The 16,310-nt window shown below is 53.8% G+C and overlaps 1 protein-coding gene across 1 annotated transcript in view; it reads right to left on the bottom strand.

Annotated features, from left to right (window-relative positions):
• The window catches only part of ANKRD54 (ankyrin repeat domain 54), a 27,049-nt gene that overhangs the window by 9,067 nt on the left and 1,672 nt on the right, over positions 1-16,310 (bottom strand). The window contains exons 2-8 of the mRNA XM_006757443.2: positions 15,232-15,279; positions 10,646-10,744; positions 9,580-9,651; positions 9,066-9,113; positions 8,868-8,992; positions 8,546-8,653; positions 7,986-8,214 (exon numbers count right to left, since the gene is read on the bottom strand). Coding sequence (XP_006757506.1) covers positions 8,140-8,214; positions 8,546-8,653; positions 8,868-8,992; positions 9,066-9,113; positions 9,580-9,651; positions 10,646-10,744; positions 15,232-15,279 — 575 coding nt within the window. The 3' untranslated portion in view covers positions 7,986-8,139. The remainder of the gene's footprint in view (positions 1-7,985; positions 8,215-8,545; positions 8,654-8,867; positions 8,993-9,065; positions 9,114-9,579; positions 9,652-10,645; positions 10,745-15,231; positions 15,280-16,310) is intronic.

The raw sequence follows: 16,310 nt of genomic DNA, 5'->3' as shown, positions 1-16,310 counted from the left end.
AAAGAGAGAGAGAGAGAGAGAGAGAGAAAGAGAGAGAGAGAGAGAAACATTGATGTGGGAGAGAAACATGCCCCCACCGGGATGGAACCCGTAACCTGGGTATGTGCCCTGACTAGGAATCAAACTTGCCACCTTTGGGTGTATGAGACAGCGCTCCAACTAACTGAGCCACCGGCCAGGGCAAGGCCTCCTGCTTCCGCAGTAGGTCTCTTTGGCCCCTGGAGCCAAATAACGAAGCCAGAGGCCCTGATTGATGGAGGGCAGCGCAGCCTGGCCCAGTGCGGGCACACACAGATATGTGATACACGAGGTCAGGGATGCCAGGGAAAGAAAGACATGGCCTGTCCCTCCTTCCTTTATCGCCCAAACACGTGAGGGCCTGCCCTAAGCTCAGCCTTTTGGGGAAGACAGGGATGGCATGAGTCTGACCTGGTCTCTCTCTTCCAGGCGCCAAAAACCCAAAGAAGGAAGGACAGCACCGTGGGAGGGGCTGTGAGAGCACAGACAGTCTGGACAGGCACAGGGGCCATCCCGCCTTCCCGGGCAGTCCAAGCAGGAGTCCCAGGGAAGGTGGCAATTAACGTGGAGGGCTGGCACGGCCGTGGCATACTCATGCCAGCTCAGCCTGGTTCAGTGACCCTGAGTGGGGGCAATGAAAGGCTTAGAAAAGACAGACAAGAGAATGAAAGCTGGGTCTCGGTGGGACGCTGCTCCTCTGATGGACAGCGCCCATGCCCACAAGCTGTGTCTTTATTTTTTTATTTTTTAAAATATATTTTATTGATTTTTTTATAGAGAGGAAGAGAGAGGGATAGAGAGTTAGAAACATCAGTGAGAGAGAAACATCGATCAGTTGCCTTCTGCACACCCCCCACTTGGGATGTGCCCTCAACCAAGGTACATGCCCTTGACCAGAATTGAACCTGGGACACTTCAGTCTGCAGGCCGATGCTCTATCCACTGAGCCAAACTGGTTAGGGCTTGTGTCTTTATTTTATAGCAGATGCCACGAGGCAAAGTAAGGGCATGATCAAGTTGTTTACAACATTCATGTGGGTTTCCATCCTACTCAGTTACACGCACCTGAACTCTATCACTCAGGCACGTGGGGCCACGTGTTCGGACCATAGGTTCATGCTTACAGCTACAGCTGTTGGCTATAATTGTGCTGGGAAGGCCCTGCCCTCCAAGCTGGGACTTACACGTGGCAATGAGAAAACTGTGCCCTCTCCTCAGTCCAGGGCTTGAACCTGTCCAAAACACTGTAGCGGCGTCCCACATTAATATGCACTTTTCTGGGAAAAGGTGGGAAGGGCCTGCAAGGTGGAGCGACACCCTGTGCCAGGGCAGGGTGCAGGTAGGAGCAATAAGCAGGCTCGTGCCACTGAAGCTGGGGGTGGGGTCCAGGGAGGCTGGGTGGGGTGGCAGTGAGATCAGGAGGCCTCCCAGGCCAGCTGGCGCACAGGAACTTCCTCCAGGTAGGTGGTGCCACCATTGCAGGTTTCAGGAGGGGCGGGAGAGCCCCAGGGTCACAGTGGTCGGAGAGCCCCAGGGTCACAGTGTAGGGGCTGTCTGTCCAGAGGCTGCCCTGTGAGCCCTTAGCCAAGAAAGCTGCCGCCAAGGGCCTGGCCGGGGCTGGGAAATGAGCTTTGCTGTGGCTTTGGCAGGACGATTGATGGCCTGCTGCTGGGCTCGGCCCCGGCCCCAGAGGCGCCTGCGTCTGCGTCAGGGGCTAATGAAATGCTTGGAAGAGCAGATGGCCTTGGTACAGCAGGTGCTTGAATAACGTCATTTCGTTCAATGTCGTTGCGTTACAACATTGAGGAGATGCCATGGAAACTTGACGCCAGTTTATATCAATTAGCCTGTAATAAAACTGGTTTTGTTAGATGTCATTCTGCTTAAAGTCACGGAACCTATGGACGATGTTAAGTGAGAAGTTACTGAACTTTGGTTAGGAGAGCGCTGTGAGTCCTGCAGGGCCCAAGGCAGGCAGCAGGGGCTGGAGGAGAGGCTGAGTGAGCCCTGGCTGCTGCCCCAGGGCCCAGGAGAAGGCACCTGACCTGAGCCGAGCCCGTGCAAGGTCTCAGCCTGGGCCTGGAGCACCCTGGGGGCCTGCAAGGAACCCCTATTAGTTGGAGGGAGATCTAAATTCTGCATCCCTTTCACCCTCCTACTTGTGCAAACCTCTTAGGGATGGGCCTGTAACATCCATGTATGAGCACTTACAGTGTTCTCAACCTTCTGGCCCTTTAAATACAGTTCCTCATGTGACCCAACCATAACATTATTTTCGTTGCTACTTCATCACTGTCATGTTGCTACTGTTATGAATCGTAATGTAAATATCTGATATGCAGGATGGTCTTAGGCGACACCTGTGAAAGGGTCGTTCGACTGCCAAAGGGGTCGCGACCCACAGGTTGAGAACCGCTGGCTTAGGAGGACAGGGTTCTTTACGCGAAAGAAAGACGGAGGCACGGAGGCACGGAGGCACGGGGGACTGTGGGAGTCCAGAGGAGGGCCCTAGCCAGCACGGAGAGGCAGAGAGGACTTCCCGGAGGAGCTGATGTCCAGCCAAGTCCTGAAGGGGGAGTTAATTAGGGAGGACAGGGAGGAGGGAGAGAGAAGAGGGCCATGGCTGCTGAGTCAGGCACCGCATCAGTGCTCAGGGCCTGGAGCGGGCTCATGGGAGCCCAGTCAGAGGTAGGGGCAGTCACAAAGGGTCTGCAAATTCTTCTCTGAAACCGAGACTGTACTTTGTCTTGAGAACAATGGTGAGCCCCTGAAAGGTGTTGTTTTTTTTCTTTTTACTCTTTTCTTAATCCTCACCAAAGGATATGTTTTTTAAAATTGATTTTTAAAGAGAGAGAAAGAGAGAAACATCAATTAGTTGCCTCTCCTATGTGCCCCACCTGGGGATTGAACTCCCAACCTAAGTATGTGCCCTGACTGGAATTGAACTCAGCATTTTGTTGTGTGGAACGACGACGCTTCAACCAACTGAGGCACCCCGCCAGGGCGAGCCCCTGAAAGGTTTTTACAAAGAGAATGACCAGATCGGATTTACTCTTTAGGGAACTCTGGCTGCCAGGCAGGCTTTCCTGGGGAGGAAGTGCAGGGAGGGCAGTTAGGAGGCTGGAGTGAGAACCCAGAGATGACGATATCTAAGACGTTGGCAGTGGGTGGGGAGACATGGGGAGACGGGACAGCCCCTTAGGAGGTACAGTTGTCGGGACTCGGTGATTGAACATGTGGACGGAGGAGAGAGGCGTCCCAGAGGACACCCCAGACCTCTGCCTTGGGCTACTGAGAGTGACAGTGGGGATGATGAGGGTCAGGTTTGAGGGGGAAGGTGTTGAGCTCGGTGGGAACTTGTTGAGTGAGGGGCCTGTGGGGCGTGGTGAGGGGTGTCCACAGGGCACTCGTGCTGGACACCCTGCTGCCTTTAGGGCCTTGTGCTTGGCCTAGAACATGTCTCATCTGCTTTAGAGTTTAAAGACGAAAACACTGGGATTATGTAACTCACCTAAGATCACAGAGCCAGCCAGAAACAGCTGGGGTCTTCAGTTCAGGTCTGTCTGATTTCAGCTCCATGGTCTTCAGGGAAGAGGCAGGAAGGGGTTGATTGAGGAGGACGGAGGAACTTGGATGTGCAGAGAAGGTGAGCCCGGCCCCCCCCCGCCCCCATATAGCAACCTGAGTTGGGGCTAAAACTCAGCGGGGGAGGGTGGGTGCGATGAGGGCCCCTCCCCCGCACAGCCGTGTTAATCACCTCTCCCTGCCTGGCGCTGGCAGGCACAGCATCATCTGTCAGCTTTGAGGTGTGGACCTGGGGACGTCAATACCAATTAAGTTCCCAAGGTTTCCTATTAATGAACATCAGTTTCTCAGCCCTGAGGCAGGACTCGTTTGCAAGCTGCCAGCTGGATCCAAGATGGCCTGAGGCCAGAGGGCCAGGCTGTGCAGGCTGGATTGTGTCTAGGGTGAGGACAAGCCTGATTTATTGAAGGACCTGCTTGGTGCCATGTTGTTTCAGTGGCCCAGGCTCAGTGGAGGTGTGAGACGGAAGCAGGAGGAAGGGGTGAGCGGCACAGTGCCAGCTTGGAGTACCTGGGGTGCTCTGGATGGCGGGGGTGCTGGGCATTGGGTGGACCTGCCAGGTCAACTCAGAGAGGTGGCATAGAGGAGGGGTCAAGGCGGACTTGGAGCCACACGGTCAGGTTGGAATCCTGGCTCCTGCACCTCCTGGTCCTGACCTCACTGAGCCTCAGTGGCCGGCAGCACTCAGCTCTCTGCCTGAGCAGGGCCCCATTGGAGGCACGCTGCCAGCCTAAGTGAGGTTTAAGGGCTCCCCCAGGCGGATCCTGGTCTCCAGCTGAGGCATGGCTCATCCACCTCTGACCCCCTGGATGTGTTGACTGGCAAGTCCGTCCGCAGCACCTGGCATCCTCCCGGCTTCCAGAGTGGAGAGTCACCGGGCTGGCAACGGCCAGTCATAGAGATGAGAGAACACTCCGGTCCCTGGTCTGGGCAGGATTCTTTTGCTTCCCTGAGCCGTTTCCTCATCTGTAGAGTGAGCTGCTCCCTCCACTGCAGGCCCTGAGGCCTGGGTGTCAGCTGGTGAGCCGGTATCAGGTGTTTGGGCTGCAATGCCCTTTGGGCCCCACAGCTGGTGGGGAGCAGGGTCTTTGTTGGGGTGACCCAGGCATCGGTCCAGCCTCCTTGCCTCCTCACCCTGGCGTGGGCTCAGCATCTGAAGCAGTCTGGGGAGCAGGCAGCCCTGGGGCGGTCAGGGACTTTCTCCCAGAGGGGCTTTTTCCGGAGCTCCTGGTGCCTGCTGGGTGAGGACACATCTGACCTCCAGTTGGAGTGACATCCACCGAGGGCTCCCAGACTGTGAGAGGGCGCAGGCTGGGCTGAGGGACACCCCCCCCCCCACACCAGTGCACGAATTTTGTGCACTGGGCCTCTAGTTTCTAATATGAACAAATGTGAGGTATAAAGCAAAGGACCCTCTCAGAAGGTGAAATCAACAACGATGGATTTCTTCTTGCTGCTCCCCCCCACCCCCCACCTCCCCCACAGACTCAGTAACTCCTGGAACAGCTGGTAACAGAACTAACTCCTGTGTGGGCGACCTCAGTGGAGTTCTCCCTCCTGCCCCCGCCAGCCCAGCCAGCTCAGGGTCCTCTGTGTTTTCTGACTCACTTCAATGTCAGGGGCTGACACGAACTGCCTAGCTTTTTTATAGATTTGGGGGTGCAGGATAAATCCTGGCTGGAAATGGGGCAAGGCAGATTGTCTGGCTGCCTCCCCGTCTGGCCTATAAGCCACCTTCACCTGTCAAACCCTTTGTTCACTGTCTGCATGGCCAGGGAGGGAGTTGCCAGTGATCCCTTCGCTTGCCCCAGCGGCCTGTTCTCATGGTTACTTGGCTACAGGGCCAGGGGTGGACGGGTGGGGCACCACTGGGATGGAGGGTGTCGATTTCCAGGTGGGGATGCTTTGGTTCAGCCAAGGACTTGGGAGTTAGCCAGGGATTCTCCACGTCAGGCTGCCCTGGAAACGCACACAGTCCCCTCAGGGCAACCTCAGTCTTGGTATGGCCGCCCCCAGCTCTGCCAGCACCAAGCAGCCTGCCCTCAGGGATAACGGGCCCAGAAGGGCCAGGCAGGCCCCTCACCTACCTGCTCCCCAAGCCCCTAACCTTGCCTAGCCAGAAGGACTGCGGGTTTGATTCAGATCAAGGGCACGTACTTCGGTTGTCCAGCATGTCAATGTTTCTCTTTTTCTGTCTCTCCGCACCTCCCCACCCCCCGCCCCCCTTCTGCTCTCTTTAAAAAAATTCTTGGGTGAGGATTAACAGCAGAGTTCCTAACCTCTTATTTTATTTTTTAAATATATTTTATTGATTTTTTACAGAGAGGAAGGGAGAGGGATAGAGAGTTAGAAACATCAATAAGAGAGAAACATCGATCAGCTGCCTCCTGCACATCTCCCACTGGGGATGTGCCCGCAATCAAGGTACATGCCCTTGACTGGAATGGAACCCGGGACCCTTCATTCTGAAGGCTGACGCTCTATCCACTGAGCCAAACCAGCCAGGGCTCCTAACCTCTTCTGAGTGTGGATCATGCTGATAATGAAAGTTATGGCCTCTCTTATCAGAAACACACGTGTGCACTCCACACAACATCTTGCATCGTGTCAGGGAGTTCGCACCTCCTGAAGGGCCCATGAATTGAACCCCTTGGGCCGGAGGTTGAGAAATCTCGCTCAGCTCTCTCCAGGGTGATCGGGCCCTGGGGGTGCGGTGGGGCAAGGCCCAGAAAAGCAGGTCCCAAGAGAAGCAGCCCCTCTGAAGTCCTCCCTCCTGCCCCTGCTCCACTGCTGGAGACTCTCCCTGCCCAGCCCCACTGCTGAGGCCATGGCCAGGGGAGGCCGTGTCCAGGCACAGGCCCCGCAGAGTCCCTGCAGGAAGGGAAGCTCACTGAGGCCCTTGCGCCTGAGCGGGAGGGAGCTGATAACATAGACAGAAAGGAAGGGAAAAGCTGCCCCATCCTGCACCTCTCCTCGCCCGCCTCACTCCAGGGCTCCCCTCACTGACGGGCTCCCCTCACTGACCCGCAGCGCAGGCCACCCCTCACTCACAGCAGCAGCATCTCACTGCCTCCTCTGCCCCCCCGCGCACCCCCCCCAACCTGCCCACCTGGTGGAGCTTCGGCTTCCCCCACAGGGGCCGGAGGCAGCCGGGGCTGGTGTCTCCTACCTACAGAGACCCTTTTCTTCAGGGTCTGGGAGCGGCTGGGTTCCAGGAGTTTAATTCAGATCTGAGCAAGCTGGGATTTGGGGAGCAAGCTCCCCTCCTCTGAAAAGTAGCCAGAATCCCAATCTGGTGGGAGGGAAAGTGGGGCAGAACTGGAGTGGACACGACTGATGACCCAGAACAAGTCTGCCCTCACGCTGTCATCAGACGGCTCCCGGAGGGCTGGCCAGGCAGTGCCTTCCCTTGGTCCAGGACAAAGGGCATGTGCTCCTGCGGGGGGCGGGGAGGGGGCGAGAGGGTACCTCCTTCCCAGGGAGTTTTGAGCCTTTCTCAGTATATCAGTTTCCTGCAACAAATGACCACAGACTTAGTAGCTTAAAACAACACACATTTATTCTTACAGTTCGGTGGTCAGAATTCTAAAACAGTCTGACTGGGCGCGTCAAGGTGTCCGCAGGGCTGAGGGGATCCATTTCCTTGCCTTTTCTAGCTCTGGAGGCCGCCGGCATCCCTTGGCTTGTGATCCCTTCCCGGCATGGACAGCTTCTTGCTCCATCACCGTACCCCTACCTGCTCTCTGACCTGCTTCCTCTCATACGATCCCTGGGATCACAGCAGGCCCACGTGGACCATCAGGGTAACCACCTTGTCCGAGGCCCTAACGTATGACATCTGCCAAGTCTTTTTGCCGTAAGAGGCACAGATTCCTGGGATGAGAACACGGGCACCTTGGGGGCCGCTATTCAGCCCCCTACAGCTAGGCTCCAGGCCTCCTGGCGCTTCATGACCAGGAGAAAAAGGGTGGGGCTTCTCTGCTCTGGTTTAGCAGGGCCCTTCCTAACCTTGTATTTCTAGGGCCTAGGCTTCCCAACCCTCTCCTTCCACCCAGAGAAGCTCACGCAATGTGTCCTTGGAGTCAGGTGCCAAGTGTAAATCTAATGCTGGTGAGAGGCCTGGTGGAGCTTAAGAAGCTCTGTAGGCCCGAGGGCACCTGCCTGAAGCCACACCCTGCTGGCTGCAGCAAGCCCATGACTGGGAGGAAGAGACAGGGGCGGGTCTGGGCCTGCCGAGGGTGCCAGGAAGACCACGGGGTGGGTGAGCCCTGCTAGGTCCGCGCGGGTCGGCCAGAGCTGAGCTGTGGCTGCAGGGTCGCGGGGGTCAGAGGAAGAAGCTGGGGCTGTGGTCCTGGTCGGAGATGACGAAGATGATGGGTGACGGTGAGAGCATCTCTGGCCCATAGCGTCTGGGGTGGGGACGATGGCTTGCAGACAAGTGCAGCTCCCAAGTCCCAGGCGCCAGGCTTTTCTTTGTGACGAGAGCAGGTGGGCAGGGGGGGCAGGGGCAGGGTGGGGGGCAGGGAGCCCCTCTTGCTACCTCTTCTCCATGTTCTGCATCTGCAGGCTGAGGGAGGTGAAGCTGGCCAGGAGGTCGGTCACCTCATCCACCTGCGGGACAAAAGGGGGCTCTGTCACGGAATTCCGAGACCAGCCTCGGTGCCAGGCCCCCAGGCCAGGGCAGGCACTGTCTCTCCTCCCAGGGCATGTGGTGGCTTCACTGTGACTGCGGGCAGCTGCCCAAGGGCCAGTCCTCGACAGCAGGTGGCCTCAGACCCAGAGAGAAGGGCCACCAGCAGCTTCAGAGGAAGTGGGCAGAGGCTGAGGTCCCAGGGGCGACAGCCCACAGCCACGGCCTCTTCTGCGATGAGGGTCTGGCTGCTCAGGGTGGACGGCCTGTGGCTCCTGCCAGACCTGGGCCCAGCCCTGCGGCCACGCTCACCTGCTCTCTGGTGCTCGTCATCTGGAGGCGGGTGCACAGGTCGTCCAGCCGCTCCCGCTGCTCGTGCCGCCCCAGGCGCTCCAGGTACTCCCTCAGCATCTGGATGATCTGAAAGGAGAGGGCGGGCTGGGCTGTGGGGTCCCAGCTCGGAGGCACAGAGAGGCCTGACGCTGCTGCCAAGAGGCCCAGTGGAGCCGGTACCAACCGCGGTCAGAGTGAAGTGACCCGGAGCCCTGGCACTGGAGGCGGGGTGTCTGTGGTGAGGGCAGCACCTGTCCGCCGCTGGCTGGGTGCCATGGCGCAGCATGAGAGGGGCACTCACCTGCTTCACCTCCAGCCGCACGGCTTCCAGGCACTGGGAGTGGCCTTCCTGCAGGATGCTCAGCTTCGACTTGGCCAGGTGCAGGGGCGTGCGGCCAGCTCGGTCCAGGGCATCTACCCGGGCCCCTGTGGGTGCAGGCAGAGGTGAGCACACTGGGGGAGAGGGTGCGAGGAGGGAGAAGGGGAAGGCGCCACATACCTCCTCGTAGCAGCGTGGTGATGACAGGGACGTGGTTGGTGCAGGCCGCTGAGGAAGAACAGGGGCTTGAGTGCAGGGCCACCAGGGCCTGGCCCTGTGTGCCTGCTGGAGGGAGCAGGACTGTCTCCGAGTTGCCTGTGCCAGGTCATGCCTCCTGGGAGGCATCACCAAAGCAGCAACTCGGTGGGACTCGGCAATCAAGTCCGGCTCCCTCCCTGTGCCATGAGGACAGAGGCTTGGAGCTGGTACCGGCCCGTTAGCCGTGGAGTGAATCAGCCACAGGGCAGGAACCAGCTGCAGGTCTCACCGCCCCAAGCAGAGCTGCCTAAACCAGCTAAGCCCAGGGCACAGCCAGCTAGTGACTGACAGGGCAGTCCGTGCACAGACACTGGGAGCTAAGGCTCTTCCTAGATGCGGAGATCCCGCCGGGAGCCTGCAGGACGCCAGGCTCTTCATCAAAGGAGCCTGTCTGAGCCACAGAGGAGGGTGTCTCGGCAGCTCTTCAGGCACTTACCCAGGTGCAGTGGCGTGTTCCCCAGCCCATCTCGCTGGTTGGGATCGGCCCCATGGTCCAGGAGCAGCTGCACTGAAAATGAGAAAACCCAAGAGGAGCTGTCAGAGGCTCCTGTGGACTGGACCCTAACCCCAGCCCTAATAGCTGCGGAGGCTCAAAGTGTGGATACTTATGTTGTTTCATTCATTCTCTCACTCACAGAGTTCATGTGCAGGGCGCTGAGGGCCAGGAACTGAGCATTCTGGGAGGGCCTCCTGCCCTGTGCAGTGTTACAGGACTAAGATTTTTTTTTTGGGGGGGGGGGGGATTTTTCTTTCTTATTGAATTTATTGGGGTGACATTGGTTAATAGAATTATACAGGCTTCATGAGTACAATTCTCTAATACATCATCTGTATATGGTATTGTGTGTTCTCCACCACAAGGCAACCTTCCATCACCATTTATCACCCCTTTACCCTCCCCCCCACAACCCCTTTCCCTCTTGTAATCACCATACTTCTGTCTATGTGTGGCTTCTTTACATCCTTAGTTGTAGGACTTCTGTTCATCTAGATTCTGGGTGGTTCTGAACGATGGTTGTTCTGTAGTTTACCTGTATTTCTGATGTGGTTGTGCGCAGATGTGAGACCGCATTTACCTACGTTGTCATCTTGACCAGAAGCCACGCTTTCAATTTTTATTTCCCTAGTGATTAATGATGTTCAATATATTTTTTATGTTTTTTGATGATTTATTTATCTTTTGTGATGTGCCTGCTCAAATCCTAATCCAGGTGGCGATTACACCAGTGTAGACATATAGAAAGTTCGGTTTATACGTTACACCACACCCCAAAGAGACTCCTCAGTAAAAGGGCGGTCCCGCTGCAGGTCTCGGCACTGAGTAGGTGTGGCCTGACGTCTTGAGGGACCGGCCCTAACCTCGGAGCAATCCTAGTCTTTCCCCAGGTGAACCCCTTCCCCAGTCTCAGTGCCAGATCCACGACTCGGGGAGAGGAGAGGGTCTTCCCCAGCTCCTCCGGAGAGACGCTATTTCCGCTCACTCCTCCCCCTCTAGGACTCACCGATCTGGTCATTGCCATTGCAGGAGGCGAAGTGGAGAGCCGTGCGGCCCTTGTCATCCGCTGCACAGGGATCTGCACCATCTTCCAGCAGCTGCTGCACTGGGACCACCAAGACAAAGGGGCGGGGGAGTGACCGTGTTAGCTAAGCTGCAGTCCCAGGGGATGGAGGGACGCTCAGGGCCCTTCCAGGCAAGGCACTGATCATGCGTGGGAGAGCCTGTCCCTCCTGGGTGCGTGCCCCATGGGGACTACCATCAAGGACTTGTTCCCCTGAGGGCACAATGGGTGGCCAGACTCTGGTGCTCACACTACTTGTCTAGGGAGAGGACATTGTAGAAGGAATTCTAGAGCCACAGAAATGCCCAGTCCCAGGCCACTACCTGGATTTAGAGGCACGCCTACTCCAGCTGGACACGCTGCCCCAGCTGTTGTTTGAGGCTTGCTTTGCTCCCAGGAGGCAGCCCTTTAGAGCGGACAGAGCAGAGGTTCTGGAGCCACACAGAGTAAATCCCAGGCTAAGCGAAGCTAAAGAGAAAGGAAGACACTGCCAATAGCATGGGCAGTGAAAGAGCTGGGCTGGGAGCGAGAAGACCCAAATTTGGGCTCTAATTCACCACCAAATGGGAGTGATCTCTGCCCTGCCAAACTCCAGAGCTGCTGTGATGAGAATAATGGATGTGAACTTCCTTCTTCGAAAAGCATGGAGCCATTTTAAAATGTGAGGCATTAGCTATTACAAGTCCAACTAAAATGTAGAAATTGCTGCCAGACGTGATTTTAGGGCAAGCAACATTTTCGTCTGCCTCAGCAAACCTCTCAAGGACTTGAGTCCTTCCAGACAAAGCCCAGATAGCCCCTCCTCCATGAATCCTCCTGTCTCCGCAAGCTGAGTTAGCCAGTCCCTGTCCTGCTGCTCAGTGCCCGGTCCATCCTGCAACTCTAATACTAACCTGCTGTTTTAGAGCAATCGCTCCTGTACACTGAGCCCCAGCCTGGTGTCAGGTGTCTGACTGCTAAGCCCCTGGCCCCACAGCAAGGTCTCAGGTCCATTTGACAGACCAGGAGGCTCCAGCACAGAGGACGCATGTTCAGGCCACACTGGGATGTAAACTGAGGCTTCTCTGGCTCCAGAACTAACTCCTCCCCAGCTGAATACCTAACTTCGGTTTTTTGGGGACTTTTATCTTAGAAATGGTATTGCTTTAATATTCTTCTGCTCCAACTATGTTGTAGGGGTTTTATTTTGTTTATCTTAATACCTTAACATTACTTACCTGTTCAATGAATGTTGCTGGCTGAGTGAATAAATGAACGAAGGAAAAGGTTGGGAGAGTGGAGGAGAAATAAGAGCTTCAGGCTATCTTAGTGTTCATCAGTGCAATCACCAAAAGACAGCCAGTATCACAGAGACAGAAAGCTAAAGTATCCAGTCTATTTTGTGATTTATGCAGTTATAGTCTTCGGAAAGCATTTTAGCAACATCTATCAGTAGCCATCAAAACAGGCAGAGGCTCAAAATTATTACTCTTTGATGTAATAATCCCATACCTGGGAAATTATCTTAGAAATGAAATACCAACGTGCAAATATATGATGAAATAACACTTTTTTTGCCCTCCTTTCTTTTGTTAATCCTCAACGAAGGATTTTTTAAAAATATTTTTTTATTGATTTCAGAGAGGAAAGGAGAGGGAGAGAGATTGAAACATCAATGATGAGAGAGAATCATTGATCGGCTGCCTCCTGCATGCCCCCTACTGGGGATTGAGCCTGCAACGGGGGCATGTGCCCTGACCAGGAATGGAACCATGACCTCCTGTTCTTGGGTCCACACTCAACCACTGAGCTATGCCTGGCCAGACCGAGGATATTTTTCCATTGATTTTTAGAGAGAGTGAAAGGGAGGGGGAGAGAGAGAGAAACATTGATATGGAGCGACACATCTATCAGTTCCTCCTGCACGTGCCCCAACATGGGCCGAGGATCGAGCTTGCAACCGAGGTACATGGCCTTGACCCGAATTGAATGCGGGACCCTTCAGTCTGCAGGATGACACTCTATCCCTGAGCCAAACTGGTTAAGGTGTTTTTGCCCCTTTAAAGGCATAGTGTGCATCCATTAAATATTGTGATTATGACTGGGGAATACATGGGCCGAGGATCGAGCTTGCAACCGAGGTGCATGGCCTTGACCCAAATTGAATGCGGGACACTTCAGTCTGCAGGATGACACTCTATCCCTGAGCCAAACTGGTTAAGGTGTTTTTGCCCCTTTAAAGGCATAGTGTGCATCCATTAAATATTGTGATTATGACTGGGGAATGGAATTATAAAATGTTTTTTGCTCTTTATAAGCTTTAGAAATATCACTTAGTCATACATTCATTTTATAAATAGGAATAAATGATGCTTCCATTTTGAAAAACAAATGGTTACAAGGACTATGAAAAATGTTTATGATATACAAAAATTGTGCAGGCTACAAAATTGTGTATACAGCACAGTGTGCAAGCCCATGAAGAAAATTCCTCTGTGTAGGAAGAACCGGAAGGATGGTCACCAAAACATGAATAGAAATTAGTTCCTCTCCTAACATTATGGATGTTTTGCTTGTATAGTTCTCTAATTTCCAAAACATTTTAAATGCATATATTATTTCCATATTTAAAATATTTTAAATGATTATGAACTCACAGAAAAGCACTTATGATTTAACAATAGCCAGGGATAAATTTTGTGCCCACTGTAATTGCTAAGCTATACAAAAAAAACCCCACAATAATAAATATGCAGAGAAAGAAAGAAAAATGCTAATCCTACAGCCAGTTTCACCATCAGAGTCCTGCTAGAGCCTGGTAAACCTGAGAGCCATTTAGCTGTGAAGATGGGTGTGTCAGAGGCTCTGAATAGACAATTGCATCCTTTCTATCACAATAATAAAACCACCACATGAACACCTGATTCAAGGTGAACCAGACTTGGTGCGCTCTCCCTCCCAGGAGCACACCCTCCCCCAGGCGTGTTTCCTTCACCCTTCTCTCTCCTAAGCTCCAAGGGCCCCTTCTGTTGCCTCTGTAACTTGTTTCCTGAGCCCATTTCTTCTACCACTCACTTTCTCTACCTTTGTGACTTTCTAAATAAGCTTTCTCTTATAGTTTGAAAAAAAAAAAGATGAACTAGACTTTCTGTGGGAGGGAAGCATAATTAAAATATTCTCTGGTCACACACTAGAGATATTAAAAAGAGAACTCTTGTCATTTTTCCTTGAAAAGCTATCCAGGTTATTGCCCAAATATTCCAAAATATTCAAGTTTGTGGAAAAGAGACCAAAGTGAAGAGCTGTGAAAAGCGCTCCGGTTTCCAGGCCTGCTCACTATGCCATGCCAGCAACAAGGGCACCATGTCCAGGCCGCACCACAGCTCCCGAGGTCAACGACCTCCTCTCCGCGCCTGCTGGACACGGGCTTTCCTGCCCTTGGCCCTTGATCTATGCTCACATTCCATCTGTTGGCCACGGTATCCCACCACCAAAACAAATGATGTCCACACCAGGCAGGCAAGGATCCGCTCCCAAATATGCCACGCCCCAGTCCCCGGAATGTATGGATATGTTACTTTACACACCAAAAAGGGACTTTGCAGAGGTGATTAAGGTTAGGGACCTTGAGCTAGGAACATTATCCTGGATTATTCAGGCCCAATTTTATCCTGAGTCCTTGAAATCAGAGAACCTTTCCCTGCTGTGAGATCCATAGAGACGGCAGTGCGAGGACTCAGCCCGCTTCTGCTGAATCCTGAAGCTGGAAAAGGCAGGGAAACAGATTCTCACCCAGAGCCCCCAGGAGGAAACACAGCCCTGCAGACACCCTGGTTTCAGCCCGTGAGACCTGTGTTGGACTCTGGCCCACGGAACTGTATGATAACACATTTGTGTTGATTTATACACCACTATGTTTGCGGTAATTTGTTACAGCAGCTGTAGGAACGAAGGGACCACTTTCCCCTGATTCACACAAAGAATTAGTGGATAAAATTAACTTTTTTCCTCTAACTTGCCCTTGAACCTTCCATATTGCTACTGCCCTATCAGCTGGTGAAGTCTAGAGAGCAATGACAAGACAACCAGAGTAGTGTCCTGCTAGGAGCCCCTCCCATGCCTTCCAGACCTTCTGCCAAAAATCAAGTTTGAGAACCACTGACCCAACTACCACAAAGCTTCAGCGCGCAGTGGAAGGTGGTTGCTCTGTGCAGATGGTGGCTCTCCTGGCAGCTAAAACAGACTGTTCATTCCCCAAAGTTCCTAACCTGCTGGGTGTCAGGGATACAAAAGCAGATGTGTCCCCACCATCAAGGAGCCCCCAGGGCGGTAAAGCACTCAGACATCAGGAAGTTCATGGTGACGGGGAAGCATGGGAAGAGTGAGCACCTACGCAGACACACCTTCTGCCAAATGACTGCAGCTTTACAATAACTACAGTGAGCAGGCTCCACAGGGTGAGCTGTCAGACTGAATGGATTCAAGCACCGTCTCCCCAGGTTTTTCTTCCCCAAGGAGCCCACAGAGCTGGATCCGCTTTGCACACTCACCTGTTTCCACATCGTTGGCATTGGCCGAGTCCCTCAGCCTCTTCAGAGCTGTGAAGAGAGTCAGAGAGTATCAGTGAATATGTATCTTTATATGTATATATAAAACAGCAGCCGCCACGATGAAGCAGGAAGTGCACAGCTTCCTAGTTACCCCACCACTCAGCTACAGGAGCACCGAAAGAGAAAGAGAGGTGTCCGGATACAAGAGACACTACCCCGGGAACAAGGAGAAACTTGGAACGCGGCACAACTAGTGCAAAAGCCACATTCTGTAGCCCCTGCAGCAGCTGGGTGCCTTGAGCAGGTTAGCTAACCCAGCTCAGATCTATCGCTGGCAAAACAGGGATGAGCTCCGTCCTGATCACCATGAGTTGTTGCCAAGACAAAACGAGATGTTTACACGGCAGCTCTCTGTGAACAGGTTACACAGATAATCGTATATTCTCCTTTAAAATAGGCCAGTCCCAAAGGCCTTACCTAAACGTGGTTATTTCTCCTACAATGACACTACCTCTATACTAGAGGCTAAGTGAAAGCAATGCCTTTGTCGTCAGAAAAATGGTCACACCCGGGAGGCACATCAGAGCAGAAGTCTGAGCCTGGCCGACTGGGGTGGGTACGTTCCTCGCGATGGGACTTGGAGGAAGCGCTTTCTCTGAGCCAGTTTCCTCCTCCAGAGAATGGGATCAGGATCCGGATCTCAGTGAGTTATTACCGCGAGGGTCGGAAATGCCCACAGTTTGGCACACACAAGAGCAGATTCAACCTATACATGCACCACCTTCCTCAGCTCTCCCCAAGATCTCTGTAAAGCAAGTACTGTGCTCATTCTAGAGATGAGGGTCTATAGTTTGCTTAAGGCAGAACCAAGTGGAGGAGTCCATCGAGGTCTGTGCATTGAAACCAGCGGGCAGGACTCGGCTACAGGCGCTGGCCTCCCCGCTCCGACAGCAGAAGTAAAAGCATCCCGCGGGGCCCCAGGTTGTTATCTGCTGGTGACCCCTGGAGTCGCGGACGCTTCTATTCAGGAATTGAAGCCTGGGTGACTGGTTCTGGGCAGGAAGGCTTTTCTCCTTTCC

Source organism: Myotis davidii, unplaced genomic scaffold (genome assembly GCF_000327345.1).
Source record: "Myotis davidii unplaced genomic scaffold, ASM32734v1 scaffold514, whole genome shotgun sequence".
NCBI classification, from domain to species: domain Eukaryota; kingdom Metazoa; phylum Chordata; class Mammalia; order Chiroptera; family Vespertilionidae; genus Myotis; species Myotis davidii.
The sequence above is the reverse complement of the archived record's forward strand: the minus strand, read 5'-3'. Positions and strand labels throughout refer to the sequence as shown.